Consider the following 23,239-nt stretch of genomic DNA (forward strand, 5'->3'; position numbering starts at 1 on the left):
AGTTCAGGAAAAAAAACCTAGAGGGGCATTTGTGACAATAAGAAAATGGACATGATCAGGCTCCATCAAGAACAATTTAAACAAGACATGAGAGAGAATAATATAGATCCTGCAAACTTTTTCCAGGGGTGCTCAGCCCCATCCACAGGAATTCAGTCATAGCTTGCAGGATAGGATCCATATGGGTAGTTTTACAAAATGCAAGGGTCTTTTCTGGCTTTGTGATTCTGTCATTACTCTTGATTTGGATATTATTAATATCTGTACCCACAGTATCGATTGCAAAACAGATGTCTTCATTTATTCAGTGAGTAGATAAAAGAGTGACAACACTCCCTAGCTTGCTAAAATGCTTACACATATGGTCTTTGCCATCTATCAATCCCATTATTGGAATTTAAATGACCACAACAAATCATTAGACAAGAGAATCAGTAACTACAACTACACAAATAAGAAAAAAAATCTCATTAATTCTCATGAGAGGAAAGCACACTGTGACCCTTTACTGTTTAATGAACTATCTATTCCATGATTTACTCATCAGAAATCAGCAGCTTCTGTATAATCTGGCAGATTGTCACAGCTCTCAGTTCCATGGTTGGTAAATCCTTTTAGCAGAAATAAGCCATTTACTTAAAGTATGATGTCTGGGCTATGGTAATCTAAAAGCTGGAGACTTCATGATAATGCACTCTCCTCATTCTGCAGCTCTGACACCTGTTTCATTTGGTGTCTATGCTCAGACAGGACAGGATTGTTCAGAACAGTGAGGGAGTTTAGATCAAGGCTGGACTGGCTCACATGCACAGTCAAGCTCAGCAGCCCAATATTATTATTCTTCAAAAAACAAAGACATAGCTTCAAATCACTGGTGGAGCACAGGCCCTCCCTGACTGAAGTGTGGCTCACATCTCCATAGTCACTGCAATTAGAACACGATTTCTCACTGTTCTTTCATATACTGTACTAAGTCCATTATTTTGCTAGCAATATAATCTCCCTGTACTTGACTCTAAACAGCCCTTTAATATTCCAGCCTTACATTCCAGATGCAAGAAGCCAATCTGAGATATTTTCTTCTAGATCAAATATGTTCTTTCATTGTCTAACACAGTTCCTGCATTTCTTCCTGCAGGACAGGTGGAAATTTAAGGCTCCATTACATTATATCTCCCCCACCTCCAATGACTTCAAAGAAAACTCTTGTCAAACACATGGGAAGCCCACCAATGTCCATGAAAATTAATGAGAGTTCCTAAGCATTCTCAAGGAAATCTCAATGTTCACTGATGCTGTGTGCAGTTGTATAGGGGCCTGATGTAGTTTCCATTGAAATCAAAGGAAAGTCTCCCACTGACTTCAGTGAGAGATGAAACAGAGAAATCCACTTTCAATTTATGTGAGTTTGTGGGAAAGTTGGTGGGCAGAGGTGAATTGTAGAGCTGGCATCTGTATCCCAAAGGAAGTGTTTAAATATTATTAAATGAAGATTAAGAAAGTGCCACTCAATTAAGAATTGCTCCTCAATTCTTGCTGCTGCAATCCAGAGTCCTAGCAATCTAATGTGTTGCATAAATACTCACAGGGAGTCTCATATTTTCCAGATAGGGTTTTGGGTGTTTTTTTTAAACTTACCTGGTGGTTTTGTTTAAAAACAGCTGCAGGTTGCACTTCAGAATCTAACGCAGAAATTATTTCATTGACTTTCTCAAGAGACTCATAAAAATATGTAATTTGCTTTTCTAATTCTTCCAGAGGAGACAGCAGCTGCTGAGCTTCATAGAGCAGGACAGGGCAACGCTCCTTAGTCTTTTGGCAACATAAAGAACAAATCTCATTACAACAGAAAGTTACTGAAATGCAATCAACAATAAATAACTTTTCCATGTACACTACTTTACGTAAGCCCCCTCCCTCTTTTAAAGGTAAATGGACCTGATATTTACCATTAATATCAAGTACTTCAGGATCTGGTAATATCTTCTTGCTACTATATTCCACCCATAGTTATTTTAATATATGTGCACTAGATATCATCTGAACTTTTGTGTGGAGATCTCTTCTTTTATTCTCGGTTACATTATTTGCTACCTTCTACCTCATGGTCTCTCTCCTGCATTTCTTTTTCTCCCCTTCCACCTCCCTCCTTCTCTCTTCCATCCCATCCTTCCACTCTCATTTTTTCTACATACCCCTTCCTTTCTCCATTTCTTTTGCTTCTCTTTCTCTCATTCTCTACATTGTCTCTGGCCCAATCCTGCATCCCTTACACAGGAGTGTTGCATATATATGATTTGCAAGATCATCTATCTCTCCCCGCTGTACCTCTTCAGTTCTCCATCACTACTTCCCACTCAGCTTCTGTCTTTCACTACTCCATCCCCTTTATTGAGGTGAGTTTGAAGTACTGTATTGGTTAAGAAGACAATATTGACAAAGGGGGGAGGGGGTGTGGGATGTATGATGTGTGTGTGTGTGTTTTGTTTGGATTTTTACACCTATATATTTCTCTGTATTTCCCAACAGTAGAGCAATCGGGGTGGGGCTCTCGGCCAGTTTGAGTTGGACAAAAACACTCACCCTTTCACTATAGAAGTGTGGGTGTGCTTTTGGGGACAGCCTGTCAGTTTAGAAGTAGTGCAATGGTAGTGACACAAGCTAAGGTTCCATGCTCAGGCTTAAGCTCCATGAGATGATACGGGTAAGAGAGTATCTCATATATAATAAAACCATCTATTCAACTCAGGAGGAGTGTTAATGACTTCAGGAAGAAGCTGCTTACAACACTCTGACTGTAAGGACAGGTCTGACTAATGCACAGCATTTGGTGTGGAGAGAAACTTGCATATGAAAAGTGTGCACTGGTCTATCATATATATGTACTGATATCCTGGTATGGGAGCTAGCACTCAGTCTAAATGCATACACCTGAAACATTATAATATAATTATAAACTTCAATGATTTTTTCCAAGTTTATGCATTACCTGCAATACTTCAGTTATACCAAAAAACAAACAAACCCCACCCAGCTATTTTTGAAAATATCAACAATTCTAACATAAGTTTTCTTTTTAAGTAAATTGCCCATGTGAAAGCATATTTTTCAAAGACCGCTCATAAATGTCACTTTAGTACAGAATCAGATGGACAAAACTGGGGTGGTTTCAATTATGAAAAAAAAAACCTCAAACCGGGGTGGGGGACTCAGATATGGCTCCCATTTTATCTAACCCCCTAAGGTCTGGAGCGGGAGAAGAGATGTTTAGCATAAATAGTTTAGGTTTTAGCTCGTGTCCATTGGAAATAAAAAGGGGTCCAAACCAGAGTGTAGGTTTGGCTTTATAAAAACTCATTGTGTGAAACAAATCATAAGCAACCAGCACTAGGCCTGGTTCAGATATGGGTCCCATTTTACTGAGTCCCCTGAGCTTGGGGTTGGTGTGACACTTGGCTACATGGTTCCTGTTTGGGCTCATCTTTAATTATTAGGCCAACAGTAAACACACTGCACAGCAGAAAAGATATTCCAGGACCTTGCTTAGCTGTGCTTTGATCCCTGTCATAGTTGTAAGCATTTCATTGACTTCTTCTTGGGGAACTTCCTTTGTAACAAGCTGTGCTGTCCTTGTAATTATCTTGTACTGAGCTTCCATCACAGGCACCTTCTGTTTAATATCCTGCAACAAATATTTTAACAGGTACTGTTATGAATTCATGTGGCACATCAGCTTGTTCTCACAATAGCTGTAGGCAATAGATCCAACTCCCATTAACATCAATGGGATTTTTTCCATTGGCTTCAGTGCATGTTGGACCAGGTCCAGAATGTATTTGATATATACTAAGCGGAGGAGTTCATCTGCAAAGCTCTGTATTAAAGTTCAGCATTCAGCTGAAAATCTAGCGACACCCCTGCTTGTTGCATTAGAAATGTGTTCCTGAAACGTCACTCATAGAATGCAATCTTTTAGATTACCTAAAACACAAAATGCACCATTGTAGCATAAAAGTGCTGATAATGGCTATGTAAATAAATAACCTTCTGATCCTTTTATAAAATTAAATAGTTAAATAATTCTCTCTTCTGGGAAGAAAAAAAAAAGAGAGAGAGAGAGAGAGAGAGAGACAGATAGACAGAAGGAAGAAACTCACCTCCAAATCTTGGACAAACATCTTGACATTTAGAAAGGACACTTCAACAGGCACAGAAAATTTTCCATTAGTGCAATCAGCAAAGGTAGACAATGCGGCAACACCATCCAAGTATTCCTTCCTCATTCTGTCAAATTCATCTGCCCGAGCATACTATGAAAAATGGAAAATAAAAACAGAGAACATGTCAAAATATGCAATGCTGCTGCTTAAGGAAATTAATGCGTTCTTGGGAGTAACTGTTTAATTTTTCTTTTTATTCAGTGTGATTTGCTCGTGATCTTTTAAGCTAAGGGTCCAGCAAGTCACTGGCTGGTTGTTTTTTTAAAAAAAAATGATTGATTAATGAAGCACATAGTTCTTTTCAGAAATGGGAAAACTTGTTTCCAACCCCCCAAATGGCCCTCACTTCAATTCCATCCATGAAAGAAAACCCAAACATATTGTAAAGTTTGGATCACTTTGAGAACTCCTTTCTCTTTCCAGTTTCTGAAGTGGACCCAACTCCCCAACTCACTACTCCTGACCTACTAGTAGCCTTCCTTTTGAGGCTTCGTATTTTACCCTTTACTCGGTTTTGGCCCTAGACAGGGACACATCACACCTGAGCATCTACTTTCTCCCAAACTGTGATTTCCTAGTTTATCGGTTCAGTGGGTAAAATGTGAATAGTCTCCTAATATTCTCAGTCACTGCAACCCTCTAACAGTGTCTTTGGGGATCTGGTTTTAATGATACAGCAAATATGGCAGCCTCTCCACTAAGGTCCTGGTGCCAGTCCATTCACATTCTCTGCATTGTTGACAGCATTTGACTGTGAAGCTATTAACATCAGGAAATATAAACGCATCAGCATCTGCAGCTCAGCAGGGAGAGAGGTAGCCAAACAAAACTGGGGGAGGCTGGGAGGACTGAGGAGAGAGAGGTCAGGGAATTAGTTGAGGGCTGAGGTGAAGGAAGAACTGAGGAACTGTTAGAGGGCACAAAATATACTGGAAAGAATTGAGTGGGAGAATTGCGAGAAGGTCATGGAGAGGGATGGGAATAGGAGTAAGGGGAGCATTCAAACTCTGGGTATTAGTGTTTGCAAACTCTGGGTATTTGCCCATCACTAGCAAATAATAAAGCTGTGACTATGGTACAAGCAACAGTTTGAAAGGTTTAAAAAAATAAGAGCCAAATGCTGACCACTTTACTTATGTGATATATTGACAGCAATGGGAATACGCATGAGAGTAAGGAGAACAGGATTTGGCCTCAGGTGAGTAGTCAAAAGTAATTAAATAAAAAAAATTAATTAGCCATATGATTACTTCAGTGCAGATGTCTTTAAATGTATATATAAAGCTGTCAAATACTTTAGTACAAGTTATATCTCACATCTTCCCTCATGCCGTTTTGAATAACTTCTTAAAATAACATTTATTTTCCAGCCAGGTGAGTCTCTTTCCTGAAGCAAAGTTTTTTGTTCTCTGTGCCTTGTAGAGCACAAGACAACAATGATGTCATCATAGCTTTGGAATGGGATTGGTTGATTAATGTGTGCTGCCTTTACTGCTGATTGGCTTTAGCCCTATGATAAGTAGGTGCAGCTCCCATTAAAGAGCATTAGATGCATCCACTTACACAAACAATGGCTATTTTTTGAAAATCATTTTAATTTCTCAACTATAGAGAATGTGCATTTTTTTAAAAGTCAAGGTCAAATATTACAGAGATAAGCTACAAAGTATGTTTGCTGATGAACTTGAACAAACCATCTCTAGCCATCTTTCTAAAAAGGTACAAATGCAACCAACTATTCTGGTGGCATGTATTGATTTACAATTTTCATATTATATACATTTACATTAGACATGGCCCCTGGACTCCTGGTAAATTGTCGATGCAGGCTTTAGTGGTGCAAACCTTAGGCAGCCTTGCTGCACTGCAATGGTAAAATAATTATTTAAATACAACCATAACAACACATACTTGCTTAACTTTCATAAACAACTCTCTCCATCTTCCATTTAGTAGCAGCAGCTGTTGTTTAAGATCTCTGGAAATAGTCTCATCACAAGTTTCAATAAGAAAGTTACCAGCATCATTCATGGCTGTGTGCTGCTGGATCCAATGAGGTAAATGTCGGAAAAATTCCTAAACACAATATAAGCAACATTGCTAAACATTTTGCAAAAGTCAGTATGTTACACAATAAAATATAAACCTAATCACCAACTAAGGACATGGATAAACCTTTTCCCTACAAGGCACATTATCCTCTGAAGCATCCAACATTGGGTACTCTGGTAAATTCTTATGTTCCAAACTAATATTTTAAAATAGAACTATCAAGATAACCTGCTGTGTTAATGGAGGGGACTCTATATTATATATCTATATCTATAATATGGATATAAACAATCAATACCTTCTCAATTTAATCAAGTAGGTAGCACTACTGAAGTCAATGGGACTACTCTCCTGAGTAAGATAAAAGGATCTGAGTCTTAATTAATAATATTGTCACTGCTTCATCTAATTTCTGTTTAATTTCTACACACTTGAAGATTACTTTTGTTCATTTGAAGCCAATGAACTACTAATTCACTATGGGCTGAATTGCAACTTGGACTTCCTGCCAGCACAGTAGGAAGAATCCCCCTTGTAAACCCAGGGCAGGTAACTGTGGGCCTCAGAGCAGAGGGGAAAACAAGTGCTTCATGGCTGCTTACTCTTACCTCACAGCAGGTGAGTGGGGAGGGAGAAGAGAATGGATGGAGCCTTGGTTATGTCCCACTCTAGTATTCTAGGCTACACAGCTGAGCCTGGGGGTTGGGGAGGTGTGTGTATGTCTGTGCAGGGGCAGCTCCAGGCACCAGCACGCCAAGCGCGTGCCTGGGGCGGCAAGCCACAGGGGGCGCTCTGCCGGTCGCCGTGAGGGTGGCAGGCAGGTTGCCTTCGGCGGCATGCCTGCAGAGGGTCCGCTGATCCCGCAGTTTTGGCGGACCTCCCGCAGGTGTGCCACCAAATCCGCGGGACCAGGGACCTCCAGCAGGCAAGCCGCCGAAGGCAGCCTGCCTGCCCTGCTTGGAGCGGCAAAATGCCTAGAGACGCCCCTGGTCTGTGTGTGTGTGTGAGAGAGAGAGAGGTGTGTATGTGAGATGTGTGTGTGTGAGAGAGAGAGAGAAAGGGAGTGTGCATGTGTATGTGTTTGTGTTAATTTTCTGCTGTGAGAGGTCCCCAACAAATGACTCCCCACCTTCCTTTTCCTTTTTTCTCTGCTCTAGGAGCAAGGGGGATCCAGGGAGGAGCTGTGCTTCAAACGGCTGTCTGAAGTACAATTCTTCCCAGCGCTGCTCCGGGGATGGTGCTGTTTACACATTGCCTCTTGCTCATGGCTGTACCAAGAAGCGCAATCTCAAGGTTTCAGAAAGTCTTGTGACAACACAATAATTGATGCAGATGTCATAACTTATCCATATTTAAAACACCTCCCATATAGCTACAAAGAAAATGTCAAATGGAGGCATATTGCTTAAATGTGTTCGACAGATAATTCAACACGTTATTTAAATCCCTAAAGAAGAGATGAGTAAAGAGCACTTTTACTATGTACACAGACATATTAGTGAATAAGCTTCATCATCTCAGAGTACACTGGGTGTCACCTTCCATCATCTTTGAGTTTGAGAATAGTGTTGCTTTCTCCTGGTGCCCAAGATAACAATACTGATTTGTCAGGAAATACCCAACAGCATCCCAGATATATTATATAAACATTTCCTTGTTGTTTTTTCAACTGCTGTACAGATGCCAGGTATGCTAGAAGGAAAACAAAAACAGCAGTCCTGTTCCTATTGTTCACAATAAAATAACCCCTTCAGAGCAGGCACTGACCAGTTCTCTTGTTGGCAGACTTAGCAAAGAGGTCAAAGAAGAAATGAGATGGTAGAATGAATTACTCTGCAGAGGCAGATCTTCTTCATTCCAGGTGTGAATCTCCTCTCCAGCAATGGGAAGCAGGGCTTGGATACCTCTGAGGCACCATTTCCCACCCCAGACCCTGCAGAAGTTTCTCTGCATAGACCCGTCAGCATGAAGGAGGAAGCAGAGTCAGGGCAGGCTGGGGAGCAGGCTGGGGGGAGAGGCACTCCCTGACCCAAAGGAAGACTTAAAAAAATGAATACAGTCTCAGGCTATACTATTTTTGGATTCCCCCCCCCCCAATCCCTATTGGGACCTTGAATGAAGCTGCCAGGGGAGAGACCCTGGGAGCACGGCTCCAATGGAGCTGTGCTGGGGGGGATCTGAGAGGGACTACTGGGGTTGAAAGGGTGTGGGGTTTCCCTGTGAATGGCTGAGGCCATCTGCAGGTCCTCAGGAATCCACTAGGTTGGAAGGCAGGTCTCAGCAGGTGACAAACCCTGCTCCTCCTGACAGCATGGTGCAGGGGCATCACAGATATTTCCCAGTAAATAGCATCCTTGTGCAACTTTGAAATTACTGGGCCAAATTTATCTTTAGTTAAAGTTCCTGGTAGTTGATGGAGTTACAGAAAAGATGGATTTGTTCAGTGATGAATTTGTTCTGTTGTATTTCAATTAACCAATGGAAAACGGGGAAGACCCTTATATTTTAGCATTGCAAACACAACGATGATGCAAATATAGAACTTGTAATCAGACAGGGAGATAAAAGAGAGTGAAAGCATTATGGTGTGGTATGAAGGTTTTATGGCCTACATTTGGGATGCACCATAATTCTCATGAGTGGTGAATTTAAGAGTGAGTTATGTAGGTCATTCTATGTGAGTGCCATAAAGCCCTTATATCACTCCACAGCATCGAGGATTTTCTATGTGACACATACATTACATTATAGAACAAATATTTTAGAAATATTTCAGTAAGTTTTACTTTATGTTACTGATGCTATTTAATTACCTCTATCCATCTAGAAGCCAGGATGCCTTTGTTAACATTAGTTGAACTGTACAAACCTCAGTGAGAGTGAAAGTTATAACTGATAAATTATAAAAGCCTCTTAAATGACCTAAAATAGATCATGTCACTCTCTTAAGGTCTAGTATAGCATCTTGAAAACACCTAAGACCAGAAGCAAATTCTGTTACCTTCTGATAATTGGGAACAATTCTGATCCTTGAGCCAGTGTAATATGAGGGAGAAACTGCACATTTTGGGGGAAAGGGAGTAATATTCCTGTGTCAGAGTGCTGTATTTATGTATTTATTTATTTAAACTGGCTATTTGAAGCTGCTGAGAGATTTGGAACAGGATTGCCAACCCTCCAGAATTGCCCTGGAGACTCCAGGAATTAAAGATTAATATTTAATTAAATATCATATCATGTGATGAAAACTTCAGGAATACGACCAACTAAAATTGGCAACCCTAGTAGTCAAAGAGTCCCTGTGGAGACAGATTAGCGGAGTGGAGAGAGTGCAGATGGGCTGGTCAAAGCTGCATAATGAACGCAATTCATCACATGGATATCAGTAGCACATGTGTGGCATTATACACACATGTTCAAATTTTGTTTTTAAAATCTGCTTTAAGGTGAAATTGTAGAACAGACTAGACACACAGATGTTGACTTAAATGTTCATATGCAAAGAATATATCAATATTTCATTTTAAACAATATATACCCACAAACATAAACCACACATATAAGCCACTGACACCCGTGTGCATTTATCATGTGTATGACCATCTGACTGTCCCATTAATCTACTGTTGCCCGGACAAGTTATAAGATGCCAAACCACTGAGACAACTTTTACAGGCACAAATTTTGTTTAAACATGAGAAATGCTCCTTTCTTTCCCCCCAGCTCAAAGTACTGAATTTCTAAAACAAAACAATTAAATTGGCTTGTGGCCCACAATGTGCAAGATTCTGTCCTTAGCTAGTGTCAGGATTAAAGTCTGATTTTTTTTAAATAGGAGATATTTATTATTGGTAGTCCCGAAGATATTAAAATTGTGCCATTCAAATTGTAGTGTTATCATTGATGTGTGTGAAAAACTATTTTAGGTCATTTAAAGAAGTTTCTAAATGCATTTGTCATAATTTTTCACCCCCTCTGAGGTCAGAGTACAACTCATGATACCAAGACAGACAGTCTTATGGTGAAATATATAAATGCACACAATAGTTGGAACAACTTTTAGAACTATTTAAATCATTTCTAAAATAGTTTTTAAAACATCCTTATTTTTTAATTTGCTGGGCAAACAACTACATATATACGTAGATAAACTGGCTGCAGGCAGAGTGATTATTCAGAGAAGTCACCTAAGTGGTAAACAAAAAGGTAAAAGCATTATATTTACCGCACATAAATGCTTGTATAAGAAGACCTTATTAAAACAGGTCACTTAAACTCCTAAACTGTTGCAAAGAAGAAAATGGATTAAACCAGTTTTACTATAAAATATGTGGCATATACAGAACACATAATGATGTAGTGTGATATGGCACTTGTTTTGAGTCAGCTCATAACAACACATTCTTGGCTTTGCCATTTGTGAACAATGCAGCCATCATAAATTCATGCAAATAAAGCCTTTATGCTATACCATCATAAATGTGCTCGTTCTCTTCCCATATTTATACATGCATACATGAGTGCACACATGCGCACACACACAAACCTAAGACAAATATGCTCAGACAGAAAGTGTACTATGCATCTGTGAAGGTTTCTGATAGTGAAGAGAGTAGGGCAGGAATTATTCCATGCATAAATCTCAATCTGCCACAACTCTCATCATCTACCTGCCACAATTTCTCTCCAGTCTTCTGCAAACAGCCCCCTACTTGGTCACTGATATATTGTTTTTAAACTTGTTTCCTGTAGGTTGTAAAACTTTTACTGAATAGTCATAAAAGCCATATGCAGGGGTTGGATGAAGTAACTAATATTCCTTACCTTTTTGGCATGTTCAGGCTGATTCAGCATTTTTTCAGCATCTTCCAGCCAGGCCTGCAGACTAGCCACATTGCTGCTATATCGATCCCAGTTAGCAATCACTTCTTCTAACATGCTCCTCACACTTCTCACCTCTACCGACAGGTTCCTCCACTGGGCTGTTGTTTCATTCATGAATTTCATCACATTCTCTGCTTCTTCCACTAAGACACAGAAAGCATATTGAATTTTTAAACCCAACTTAAAGTCTTGGAGCTGCTGGAAGTATTTATCCAAGTATTTAGCATGTGTTTCTTTTATTAAAAATATTAACTCTCTTTTATTATTCTTGTTAAGTAATTATATTTTATATTCTTTTCAGCATCAGAAGGTTTGTTTAAACATATATTAAATGCACAACCTAATCACAGAATCATAAAATCATAGGGTTTAACCTCCTGCTAAGATGCAGGATTTGTTGCGTCTAAATCATTCAAGACAGATGGCTATCCAGCCTCCTTTTGAAAAACCTCCAGTGAAGGAGCTTCCACAACCTCCTGAGGCGTCTTTTCCATTGTCCTTCTGTTCTTACAGTTAGGAAGTTTTTCCTGAGGTTTAATTTAAATCTGCTGTGCTGTAGTTTGAACCCATTGCCTCTTGTCCGGCCCTCTGTGGCAAGAGAGGACAATTTTTCTCCATCTTTTTGTAGCAGCCTTTCAAGTATCTAATGACTGCTGTCATGTCCCCTCCCCCCCTTAATCTCTTCTTTTCTAAACTAAACATACCTAGTTTTTCAGCCTTTGCTCACATGGCTTGCATTCCATCCCTTTGAGCATCTTTGTCACTCGCCTCTGGATCCTTTCCAGTTTCTCTACATCCTTTCTAGACAGTGGTGACCAAAACTGAACACAGTACTCCAGCTGAGGCTTAACTAGTGCCAAGTAGAGCAATACTATCACCTCCCATGACTTGCATGCTATGCCTCCGTTAATGCAACTTAAAACTACATTTGCTTTTTTTGAAACGGCATCACATTGTTGACTCATGTTGAGGTTGTGATCCACCACAACTCCCAGATCCTTCTTAGCAGTGCTGCTCCCCCGTCTGTATTTATGCATTTTGTTTTTCTTCTCTAAGGGTAGCACCTTACACCTTTGTCTTTGTTGAATTTCATTGTCTCTATAACTCAGTTCTGAATTTTAGCTTTATCCTCCAAAGTATGGGCAACCCCCCCCCCGTCCCTCCCCTCAAGCTCTATGTCATCTGCAACATTAAGGTTGAGAAATTAAGCATACATTGTATAAAATAAAGGATACAAAGAATGTCACATTAACTGAGTCATGTTGCATACCCTGCATGTTTTTGGTGTATGCATCTAGTAACAAAAAGGTAATATAGGAAGGGCTATGTTTAACAAGGAAAGAGAAATAGAAAACTGTATGTATGGCTGATTCAGTGCGGAGTTTGCATTAAAATATTAACTGAAAATCTACTCTCATTTACAACTATGTAAATCCAGATTAATGACATTGGATTTTTGTCATTTACTTTTTGAATTTTCTGTCGGTGGTGTACTTGACTTCTGGGCCATACCATTGCATTTGATTCCCTCTTTTTAAGGAAAAAAGATAATGCATCTGCAATGCAAGATCCTTTAAGAAATGAATTCATAGCTTAAGTGTCCTTAGTTTGCGCTATTTATGCTGCAAATAACTCAGGTGAATATTATTTGTTGGAAAATGACTTATCGCTGGGTTTTAAAAAAAAATCATGAAATAATGTATATTACTCTTACATTTTGTAAAGTGTATTTTTACAAAAATCTAAGTTTGGGGACAAATTTGTGTTGACAGTGTCACTTTAAGTGGGTAAGATATTCCTTTTCACTCCCTATCCATAAGCCATTTTAACAACTGCAGCATCTCACTCCAGAGATTGATGCACTATTATTTGACAGTGTTTAAAGCAGTCCCTACCAGATGCCTCCAGAGCCATCCATGCAACCTCACGGGACCCAGTGGGGTTGTATAGGGGGAACAGAGCGTAGCCGATCCATCCATAGGTCATCGTATACTGCACCTATCATTTTGATCAGTCTTTGTAATTCTGGGAAGCTTGTGAAAGATACTTCAGTGAATACTGTCTCTACTAATGATGAAACTGGATGAGACTGCTTTGCACGTAGGTGCAGAGGCACAGTAATACAAAAGATCCTTCCACGGCTTGCACACCAGGAATAAAAGGCCACTCCTTAAGCCTGGAGATAACAGGATGGTGCAGCTTCCCCCTGTGTACTGGGGAGTTTAGCAAGGGCTAACACTCCCTCTACAACTTCCCCCTGGATAGCTACTGCTCTGAACTGCCCCAACACAAGGCTGTTCAAAATGGCACAAATTGCATCATTAATATTATTGTTGTGACTGTCATTAAATCCCCATTCCAGATATTTTAAGAGGAGGTCGTTGCTTTTTTACGCCACCCACCCCCACCCCCCAAAAAAGCACAGATGACCTATGTTACTCAGTTCTCAGATATTATCATTTCATAACTCCTTCCAGTTATTCAAAGTGGGTGAAATTCACCCCAGTGCAGAGGGCCAATACAAAGTATGTGAGACTTATTTCATGCATGGGCATTGTGCTAGCCCTCTGCACCGGAGTGAATTTCACACTTTGTGAATCAAAATCATCTTCAGTTGCAACCAGGGGTGCTTTTTCTACAAGTCAAAAGTGGAAGAACATTTTTACAATTAACACTTAGATTTCCTCATGTTCCAGTAGCATATTCTAACAATCACACAGTCAACACACACTGGCAGAAATCCACTGGATTCTAGTTTTGTCAGATCCCACGTGGTTAATTACAGCTACAGTAGAACTATATTGCACAGAAGGAATTGGCTTCTAAATATACTCTGAGGAACTAATTAAAAAAGGATATTAAAATCAACAGGACTAAAATGCCTTCAGAATTGCAACAGATACAGAGTATCAGAGGGGTAGCCGTGTTAGTCTGGTTCTGTAGAAGCAGCAAAGAATCCTGTGGCACCTTATAGACTAACACGTTTTGCAGCATGAGCTTTCGTGGGTGAATACCCACTTCTTCGGATGCAAGACAGATACAGAGGTATTTACCTGAGCCATTAGCTTTGGCATACATCTCAGCTGCCCTTTTCAAGATCTGGTATGTAACTTCATACTGCTCAAAGAATTTACTGTTTTCAATAACAGACTGAAAAGGAGAAAAATGGTTATAAGGGGCAAAAGTAAATGTCACATGGAATAATGACAATTCCTTTGAATTACAATTGCATTAAGATACGATTTCTCCAATTTCACCAAACCATCCCCCACTTAATTTACAAAGTTCTATCCAGAGTTCCCTTTGACAATGACAGGACAGGATAGTCTCCTCCCATAGGGTTTTTCTTTTCTTTTCAATAGTACATTTAGGATGAATATTCTTAACATGCTCATAAGGCAACCTGTTAATCAGGGCCGCCCAGAGGATTCTGGGGGCCCGGGGTCTTTGGCGGCGGGGGGCCCTTCCGTTCCGGGACCCGCCGCCGAAGTGCCCCGAAGACCCGCAGCGGGAGCCCCCCGCCGCCGAATTACCGCCGAAGCGGGACCCGCCGCCGAAGCGCAGCCCGGTCTTCAGCGGTAATTGTGGGTCTTCGGGGCACTTCGGCGGCGGGTCCCGGAACGGAAGGGCCCCCCGCCGCCGAATTACCGCCGAAGACCGAGCTGAACTTCGGCGGCGGGTCCCGCTCCGTCTTCGGCGGTAAATCGCCAGCGGGGGGTCCTTCCGCCCCGGAGCGCAAGGACCCCCCGCCGGCGAAGACCGGGAGCTGAAGAAGCTCCTGCGCCCGGCCCCACAAGAGTTTTCCGGGCCCCCCGGAGCGATTGAGGGACCCCGCTCCAGGGCCCCCGAAAAACTCTCGTGGGGGCCCCTGCTGGGCCCGGGGCAAATTGCCCCTCTTCCCCCCCCCCCCCCCGGGCAGCCCTGCTGTTAATTGCTCTTTCTTGCTGGAATTCTTGAGACTTCTTAATACTTAGAATTCAGCAGAAGCCAAAGAATTGCCAGAAGAGTCACTATTTATTAGATAACTCCTTCTCTGCTGAGATCTAAGTGAAAACAATTCAGTAAGGGCAAAATTAATCTTCATGAAGATGACTACCACAAAACCTATGCACCATTTAAATCTCACTTAAGGCTTCAGAATAGCCCTTGTGCTGACCCTCTGCAAAGGGATAGATTTCATTCAAAGAGAAGAAATATATTCCATCAAACTTCAGTTTGCATTCACATCTTCCAGAAGAGATTGAACAAGGTGTTAAAGAAATTCTACAATAAGGGATGCTGCTTTACAAAGAGTTGAATAGGTTTTTACCTTTGCGGTTGATGCTAAAACTCTATATTCTGCTTTGAACATTTGCTCTTAAACAGAGGTGGGTAAATAATTTATAGGGAATGCTTATTCAACAAATGTTGTCCCTTTCTTTGTTTATGGACGGTCAGTCACTTGGGTTTTTTTTTCCAAATGTATTTGTTTTTCAAAATTATTTGTTAAAGTTGTTAATGTGCTTAAGAGTTTTCAGGGTTGAGTTCTTAGTTAGGCCAACTGTCAAATGGAAATAATGTTTTCCTACCTTTGTAAATTCCTTTCAGATATGTAAGTGCAAGAAATATTAGCCCTGTTTTTCAGATAGGCTAACCAGGCTCACTGCTTTGCCACGGACAGTGGCACCAAAGGACTTGAGTCCCAGTTTTGTATTGGACACATAATTTGATATGATTTTTAAACACTTTTTGCCAACATTTTGAGAGAGTGTATGTTGTACAATGAAGGCATGTTGGGCTAACTTAGCTATGCAGTATACAAGCATACTTTATATCATCAGATACACACTGAAGCCCCACCCCAATCTAGCAAAGCATTAAGCACATTAGTAAACTTTAAGAATGTGAGTAATCCTACTAAAGTAAATGAGAACACACATTCTCAAAAGTTAAGGACGTGATTATTGAGTATTCTCTACTCTAAACACTTTGCCCATTCCAAATTAGCATTAAGAGTATGGAATTCTTGATATGCAACGGCTAGAGAACTATAATTATTAATACCGTCAGTGAGTTGCTTTGATGAGCACTAAAAACATAATGGAAGTGAAATAATTGAAAGGTGCTTTTGGATCATTATTTTATAGTAAGCAGGAAAAGATCTTATTTTTAACTATTAAATGAAAAGTTATCTCAGGTAGTGAATTTGTTTTATTTTGAATTATTGATCTGTTGCTCTGTAAATTGAATTTGGCATGTGTACACATTCCAAAAACAAACAAAACAAGAAGATATTGAAAAGGAACAGTTCAGATTGCTAACAGTAGTAATGTGGGGAACTACCACATCATTTACAAAACTGAAACACATCAAAGCAAGGGAATAAATACACGAGGACTTCATAAATCTTACATGGCACATCATAAATACATTGGGCAAGAACCTCAGCTAATGAATATTCAGCTCAGCTGAGGGGGCTCAAATGTGCCTTATGTGTTTTCCCATTCTTAGAGCTGCTCTGCCCAGGGCGAAGCCCCCAACACAGGTTACATTGATCTGAAAGCTGCTTTATTCTCCATAAGCCACCAGTGGTCTCAAGGAGCCAAGTGACAGCTGGGCACCACGGTGTAAGAGATCCCTGACCACGCCCCCTTCCCCAATACCCTGGGCAGCCGTCTGCAAGGAGCAATGATGTGGAAGTCCCCATGGTAGTTCTGCACCACCCAAAGATGCTCCTAATTAGAGAGGCTGGATCTGCTGGGGTTAGAAGAACTTTGTACCATTGGAGCAGCATGAACCAGCCGGAGCACAGCCAGGATTGGGGGCCATCTGCTGGATTCTCTGTTGTCCTATACTTTCTGTGGTCCTTTACACCTCTTCAGATTGGGTGCAAAGTAGATGTAAAATGCGGCCCTTCTCTTACGGTAGCATTTTACATTGTCTTTACATAGGTGTGAATCACAACATAAGGGGCAAGGCAGTGGAGTTCAGATGTAGATGAAACAAAATTAAACAAAGAACAAAAGCTTACAATATAATTTTGTAGAAGTAGTTCTACCGACTCTCGTCTTCCATATTTGATAATCCATGACTTTAACTTTGATTCTGCAAGGACTAACAGTGACAGCAGACGGTATTTCAATTCCAGAAACTCCATTTTCAACAGATGGAGTTCAGACGTAGATGCAACAAAATTAAACCTAGGAATGAATCACACTGTAGTAAAAAAGTGCAACATTCAATATGTAGGAGGAACGGAAGGATTTTTCTATAGGTTCAAGCTACCTTGTTATGTGTGAGATATATCTCTATTCCTTGCTCTAATGCAAAGCCTAAAGGCATATTTAAATTTGTATGATAACCACTCTGAAGGCTGCTCATTAAAATGTTATAATTCTGTTTATACACAGAAGTAAAGCATCAGTTTAGGTCTAAGACTAAGTTGTTTTCATTACCAAAGCATCCCTCTTCCAGTTTGTTCATAAGCATTATGTTGTTACATAATGTTCCTTCCTATGCCGAGTCTGTCTGAAAAATTATTCCTCTTTGAAAAATCAATAACTTGTTCAAATTGACCACTATCAATTATGAATATCAGGCTTTTCAATATATTTCTCATTTGTTTCGGCTCCCATTCTTCTTAACTAAGAACCAAATGTAAAATCTGATTTTTACATGAAAACATTATAAAGCAAACAGGTTCTCTGTCATTCACAGAGGAGGTTTCATTTAAGATTGAAATTCTTCTTACCTCTCTGCCATATCGTCTAACTGCTCCAGTGGAACAGGGACTCCATTAACAGACCTAGCCCGGTGGATCCCTTGAAATGCCTTTTTGTGACCATCTATGTTTTTAAGCAGGTCCTGGTTTGATTCAAAAAGAGAGAAAAGGCTCACAGCAGACTAACTAATAAGCATGATTTTAAGGCTGCAATGATGAGTCAATGTAGTTAAGTATTTGAACATGCTGTCACATTTGCATGCAAGTTAATTCCTAATATAAAGCATTATATAGCAGCTTGAGCATCTGCACAGTGAAAGTACCTTATGAGATGTTCTGCTAAAGCTGTGCGTTATAATTCTGGCAGTTTTTAAAATAGATGGCACTTGCACTGCCTCAGAGATTTAAAGAAACACGATGAACTCTGTTATATGTGACTAATCTGAGATAAAGTCTCCAACTGCTGAAATTTCATGAGTACATAATTTTGCTAAATTTACCATTTATGTCTTTACCACAAATACCAGCTTTTATTAATTGCTATTTCAAATATTACACAATTAGTCTAATCCCTCCCCCCCAATACAAAGAAGCAGATTCAGGGTTCCTGATGTTATTGCATATTCAATGTGAAGTGAACTCCTGACTCTCAGCATTAGAAGATTCAGTGATTATATGCTATATATTACGCAAACGTACACTGAATGCAGTACCTAAACCTGTAGGCTTATGATAAGATATGAACAACCATAAGCCTCATAATAGCTCATTTCTATAGTAACCAAGCAACACTACTTCAAAGGATTTCCTGGAGATTACTTATTAAAATGAATGAGTGGCAACGGTTTCCAAAGCGGTAACCATAACGATGTCAAGTCTTCAGAAGGCTGCCAAAATGTGAGGGAGTAGATAGCTTATTGTACAGTCCCTCGCTGAACCTGATCAGTATTGTACTGACAAAGAATATCATGCACAGCTCCTCCTCTCCCCAGGCTGAGGGAGCTGGGTTAAAAACATACAAACTAGTACATTTATCTCAAATGTCAATTTTTTCAATGTATTAAAATATCACCTCTCCACAGACTGCTCTGACTGAGCACTTGTGCAACAGCAGAGATAAATATACAATTCTATTGGCTCAATTCACAAAATTGTGCCCAATATCCCCCACGATCTTCCACCAACCCACCTGACTCTACTCAACCCTCCCCTTTGGAAGAAAGTCTGAGAGAACCAATAAAACTCTCAGTGTGTCTGAAGGAGGATATATCAGGCTTTGTAAGGCGAAGGGGATAAGTCAATTTGAGAATCAAGAAACCCTTGCTGAGAATTCTCTGCAGCTAGCCCTCTCGCATTTAAATGAGGGATGTTAGAACAAACATTTCACATGACTGCATTTGCCACCTGGCCATGCAAGGGGGGAAGTTGTCTCTAAGGGCTTGTCCACACTGCCCCACAGTTCAGAGTCCAGGGGTGTGAATAGCAGTAAGCACCAAACTGCTGCTTTGCAACCTCCCCACATATGGATGGAGTGGGCATGAACTGAAAGTGTCCTAGTTCACATTAACATAGTCCTCAGCTAACCAGACTACATTAATGAAGATAGAAACCTTTTAGTTTGCACTCACAGCATCCACACGGGGGCAGTTACAACACAGCACTTCGGTGTGCACTTCTAGTCCCACTCCCATAGTCCAGACTGCAGGGCTATGTAGACATAGCCTGAGATCCTTAGATAGAAACAAGCTTTTTAGATCTTAGTCAAAACCAGTACTTGAAACTTCACCCACTAATCTAGTAGAGGCCAATGAAAACTCTGGCTTTCAGATGCAATTTGTTCCCCAAGTGAATTACTAATTATTAAGGTCCTGACCCATCAAAGACTAATATACGTGTTTAACTTTGAGTTAAACAACTGTGAGTAGTCCCACTGACTTCAACAGGGGGCAGGGCTGCCGAGAGCGAGTTCGGGCCCCGGTGAAAAAAAATTTTCGGGCCCCTCAGCAAGGGCGGACCGGCTAAACAGGGCCGATGAAGCTGGCCCCCTTCCGGACCGCTGGGTCCCAGTAATTTGTACTGGCTTCCCCTCCCCGCCACCTCGTTGGCCCTGAATAGGACTACTTATGGATGTAAAGCTGAACACAGCAAAGTTTGTGCAGGATGGTGCCTAAGAAGGCAAAACACACTTTGAAATATACTGATAAAAGCACTATATAAAAGCTAGATGTTATTATTAATAAGAATGTATTCTGCATTAGGTGGAACTTCAGAATAACCTTAAGGGGCCATATAATATGCAATGTCATGTAACAACTTCTGGAGGTGACAAAGGTATGGATAATGTGTTGAGGTTCCCAGCAGAGAGAAATTTAAAAAAAAATTGCAAAGCACAGCTGCAAAAACACATTGAGCCATTGCTGTTACCTAAGCAGCTGAGGACCATTATGACCCCTGCGTCACGAACCTGAGTGACAAAGATGAGCAAACTCATACAATACAGGGAGCTGATTTCTACTAATTCTTCTGATGCTTTCTCCATCTCACATGCACTACATATAGGGCAGTGGTTCTCAACCTGCGGCTCGAGGGCTGCTTTCAGCCCATCAACACACAGCTGCAGCCCATGTGATAACTTCAGAGCCACACAGGTAGTACTGAATGTGGCCCACATAACACATATATGTGGCCCAAGGTGTTAAATAGGTTGAGAACCACTGATACAGGGCTTGAAAAATTTACCTGACATCTACTAACCTAAGGACTAAGTTTACTTGTCAGGGTGATTAATTAAGATGTGAGAGCTCAAAATACATATCTCTAAGACTTCCAGGAGTTGTTCTAGCAAAAACAAGGGCTGACATTCATGATATTGCCAAGATTGACAAAAACTTTTTTGCTAAGAAACCTTTCAGGCCTTCACTATACTGTACACCATAAAGAAGCTAAAAGGACTACAAATATAATTTTAAATAAATCCTTGCCAGATTATTTTTGCAGCAATAAAACAGTTGTGCCTTGCATTTCTTTATACCATGCTGTCAATCAACTTTCAATATAAAACATTTTAAAATATAACTTACTATACAGCTGTCTCTTGCTTCTGTAATACCTTCTTTCCCTTGCTGGTTCCGCTCCAATTTTTCTTCCTTTTCTATCCTTATATTTTCAGTGTCTGTCCTCTCTTTTATTCCTCTCTTTCCCAGCTTACATACCCTTTTTTTCTTTCCCTACATTGTTCTCTACTTCATTCTCTATATTTCCTGTCTCAGCTTTCTTCTCCTACTTCTCCCCAAAGATTTTTATCTGCCTGTCTATATATACAACTTACTTTTAAATGAAAGCTTAGAATCTGCAGAAATTGATGGCACTAATATTCAAATTTGCCAATGAAAGCTTCTTATTCACCATAGGAAAGTGGATTTTTCAAGCCCTGTTCAGGCGCAAAATGATCTAGGTTCACCCCATTCTCTTCCAAGCCTCAGTCTTGGTTAGGCATTGGTTAAGACCAACTGCAATGCGGGTTATCAGCATATTTAAAATGTTGTAGTCTCTCCATTACCTCACTATTTCACTTGGTTTCCCATATAGTTTGAGTAATAGAATGGTATAGGGTGGAGTTCTGTAGGAGAGAGCTCCTGGAGCAGATGAACAGCTATGGAATATTACACTCTGGGACCTCTCAAAAAGAAAGGAATAAGAGCCATTCAAAAATAATTCGAACTACTTCTTCTAGAATCTGCAGACATGTTAATAAAACCTCATAGTCAAAGGTATCATCTGATAGATCTAAAAGAATAGGCATGGACACCTGATCCTCATCTACCACCAGGAGGAGATTATCTACCAATACAACTAGTACATGTAGCCTCCTAACTACAGCATGTCAAAAACCCAATTTGTATGGCATCAAGGAAATCTTAGGACTCCATATGTTGTCCAAATTGCCTCATCATCACAATTCACTTTCAAAACAAACCAAGTAACAACAACCACAAAAATTTGTTGTTCATACAGCATGAGTTCTCAGTCACCCACAATCCTAGGAACAGTGGCCACACTGAAACTGGAATGTCATGCATAGAGATGTCTCATACAGAGTTACCTTATGCTGTTCAAGCTTCCGATGTATTGTATTTGCTGTTTCCTCATGAGCTTGCTGGACAATTATTTCTTCCCTAACGGCAGCCTCTGCTCTGTAAAGCCAGGCACCTATGGTACCCAAAGGCGCAGGAAGAGATTTATCAAGATATTTGTGCCAATCTAGTAGCTGGAAAACAAAATTAAGAATACTGAATATCCTTCCAGGATTAATTGCACAAGTAACTATCCGGACAATCAGACTCCTAACAAACCTGGAGCTGGATAATTACAAGGCCAAAAAGAAATTAAAAGAACAATAAGTGATGTATAAAATGTAAATGTTGATATTCAGTTTATGGCATTACAGTATTAAGGATGGTAATTTATAATTTTCCATTACAACAATTTGTTTTGGATAAACCATGCATGGCATCATTATTCATTAATGGTGCAGGTTACATTAATACATATACATTAGTAAGACTTGTCCACCACCATAAGCAATCAGATGTTCTATATTTATACCACAGATGTGGTGATGACAGGTTTGTGAACAAAAATTGAAACCATGTCATAAATTGAACTTCATACATGTCAGATAGTTTCGTCTGCCCTCTGCTCATTACCCCATCTCAGAGGAGACAAATGTCAACATTCCAGGGATCTCAGCAGTTTCAGACAGATGCTTATACACTGTGCTTCAGAAATGCAACTTTATTCCACCTAGCTTCCCATTTCTCTTCAAATTATAATTGTCTGGCATTATGCAGACTTGAACCTGACAAGCTTAATATGTCATCAGTTATCAGGGATAGTAACACTTTCCTTATCCCACTGAATGCCAAGAATGCTTTTTCCAGTGGGATACAGCACTTGTTTCTTACCCTGGTAGACTGTAGAAGTTCAGATCTGAAGATTTAATATTAGTTATACAAAGAAGCTATTTTCAGTAATATTGAAAGATCTCTATTAATTTTTCTCTTCCTCAGAAGCCTGTACATTTGGATCTATAGAAGTAAAGTAGCCTGTCTTACTGGAAGAGTCCCAATTAAGAAAGAGAAAAATAATGTCAATAACAATTATAAAGCTTCAAAATATTTCTAATATAGTTTATTTTAAATACATGACATAGAAAAATTCATGACAGCATGGTGATTTATAAAGGTTTCATTGGCTCTTATTTGGAATGACCTACATACTCATTTGTTGCTTCACCACTCATAAGTAATGTGTCCATGCCAAACGAATACCGTTACACTTTTACAACACACTGCAACATTTAGTAGTTGGTAGGCAGACACAA

The 23,239-nt window shown here is 40.1% G+C and overlaps 1 protein-coding gene across 1 annotated transcript in view; it reads right to left on the reverse strand.

Moving 5' to 3' along the window:
- The window catches only part of SYNE1 (spectrin repeat containing nuclear envelope protein 1), a 468,360-nt gene that overhangs the window by 308,212 nt on the left and 136,909 nt on the right, over positions 1-23,239 (reverse strand). Inside the window, exons 12-20 of the mRNA XM_045009096.1 lie at positions 21,959-22,123; positions 17,887-17,999; positions 17,167-17,335; positions 14,210-14,306; positions 11,097-11,299; positions 6,132-6,296; positions 4,158-4,310; positions 3,539-3,682; positions 1,639-1,812 (exon numbers count right to left, since the gene is read on the reverse strand). Of these exons, the coding sequence (XP_044865031.1) occupies positions 1,639-1,812; positions 3,539-3,682; positions 4,158-4,310; positions 6,132-6,296; positions 11,097-11,299; positions 14,210-14,306; positions 17,167-17,335; positions 17,887-17,999; positions 21,959-22,123 (1,383 nt within the window). The remainder of the gene's footprint in view (positions 1-1,638; positions 1,813-3,538; positions 3,683-4,157; positions 4,311-6,131; positions 6,297-11,096; positions 11,300-14,209; positions 14,307-17,166; positions 17,336-17,886; positions 18,000-21,958; positions 22,124-23,239) is intronic.

The sequence above is a fragment of the Mauremys mutica genome, chromosome 3 (assembly GCF_020497125.1).
Source record: "Mauremys mutica isolate MM-2020 ecotype Southern chromosome 3, ASM2049712v1, whole genome shotgun sequence".
Classification (NCBI taxonomy): Eukaryota; Metazoa; Chordata; order Testudines; family Geoemydidae; genus Mauremys; species Mauremys mutica.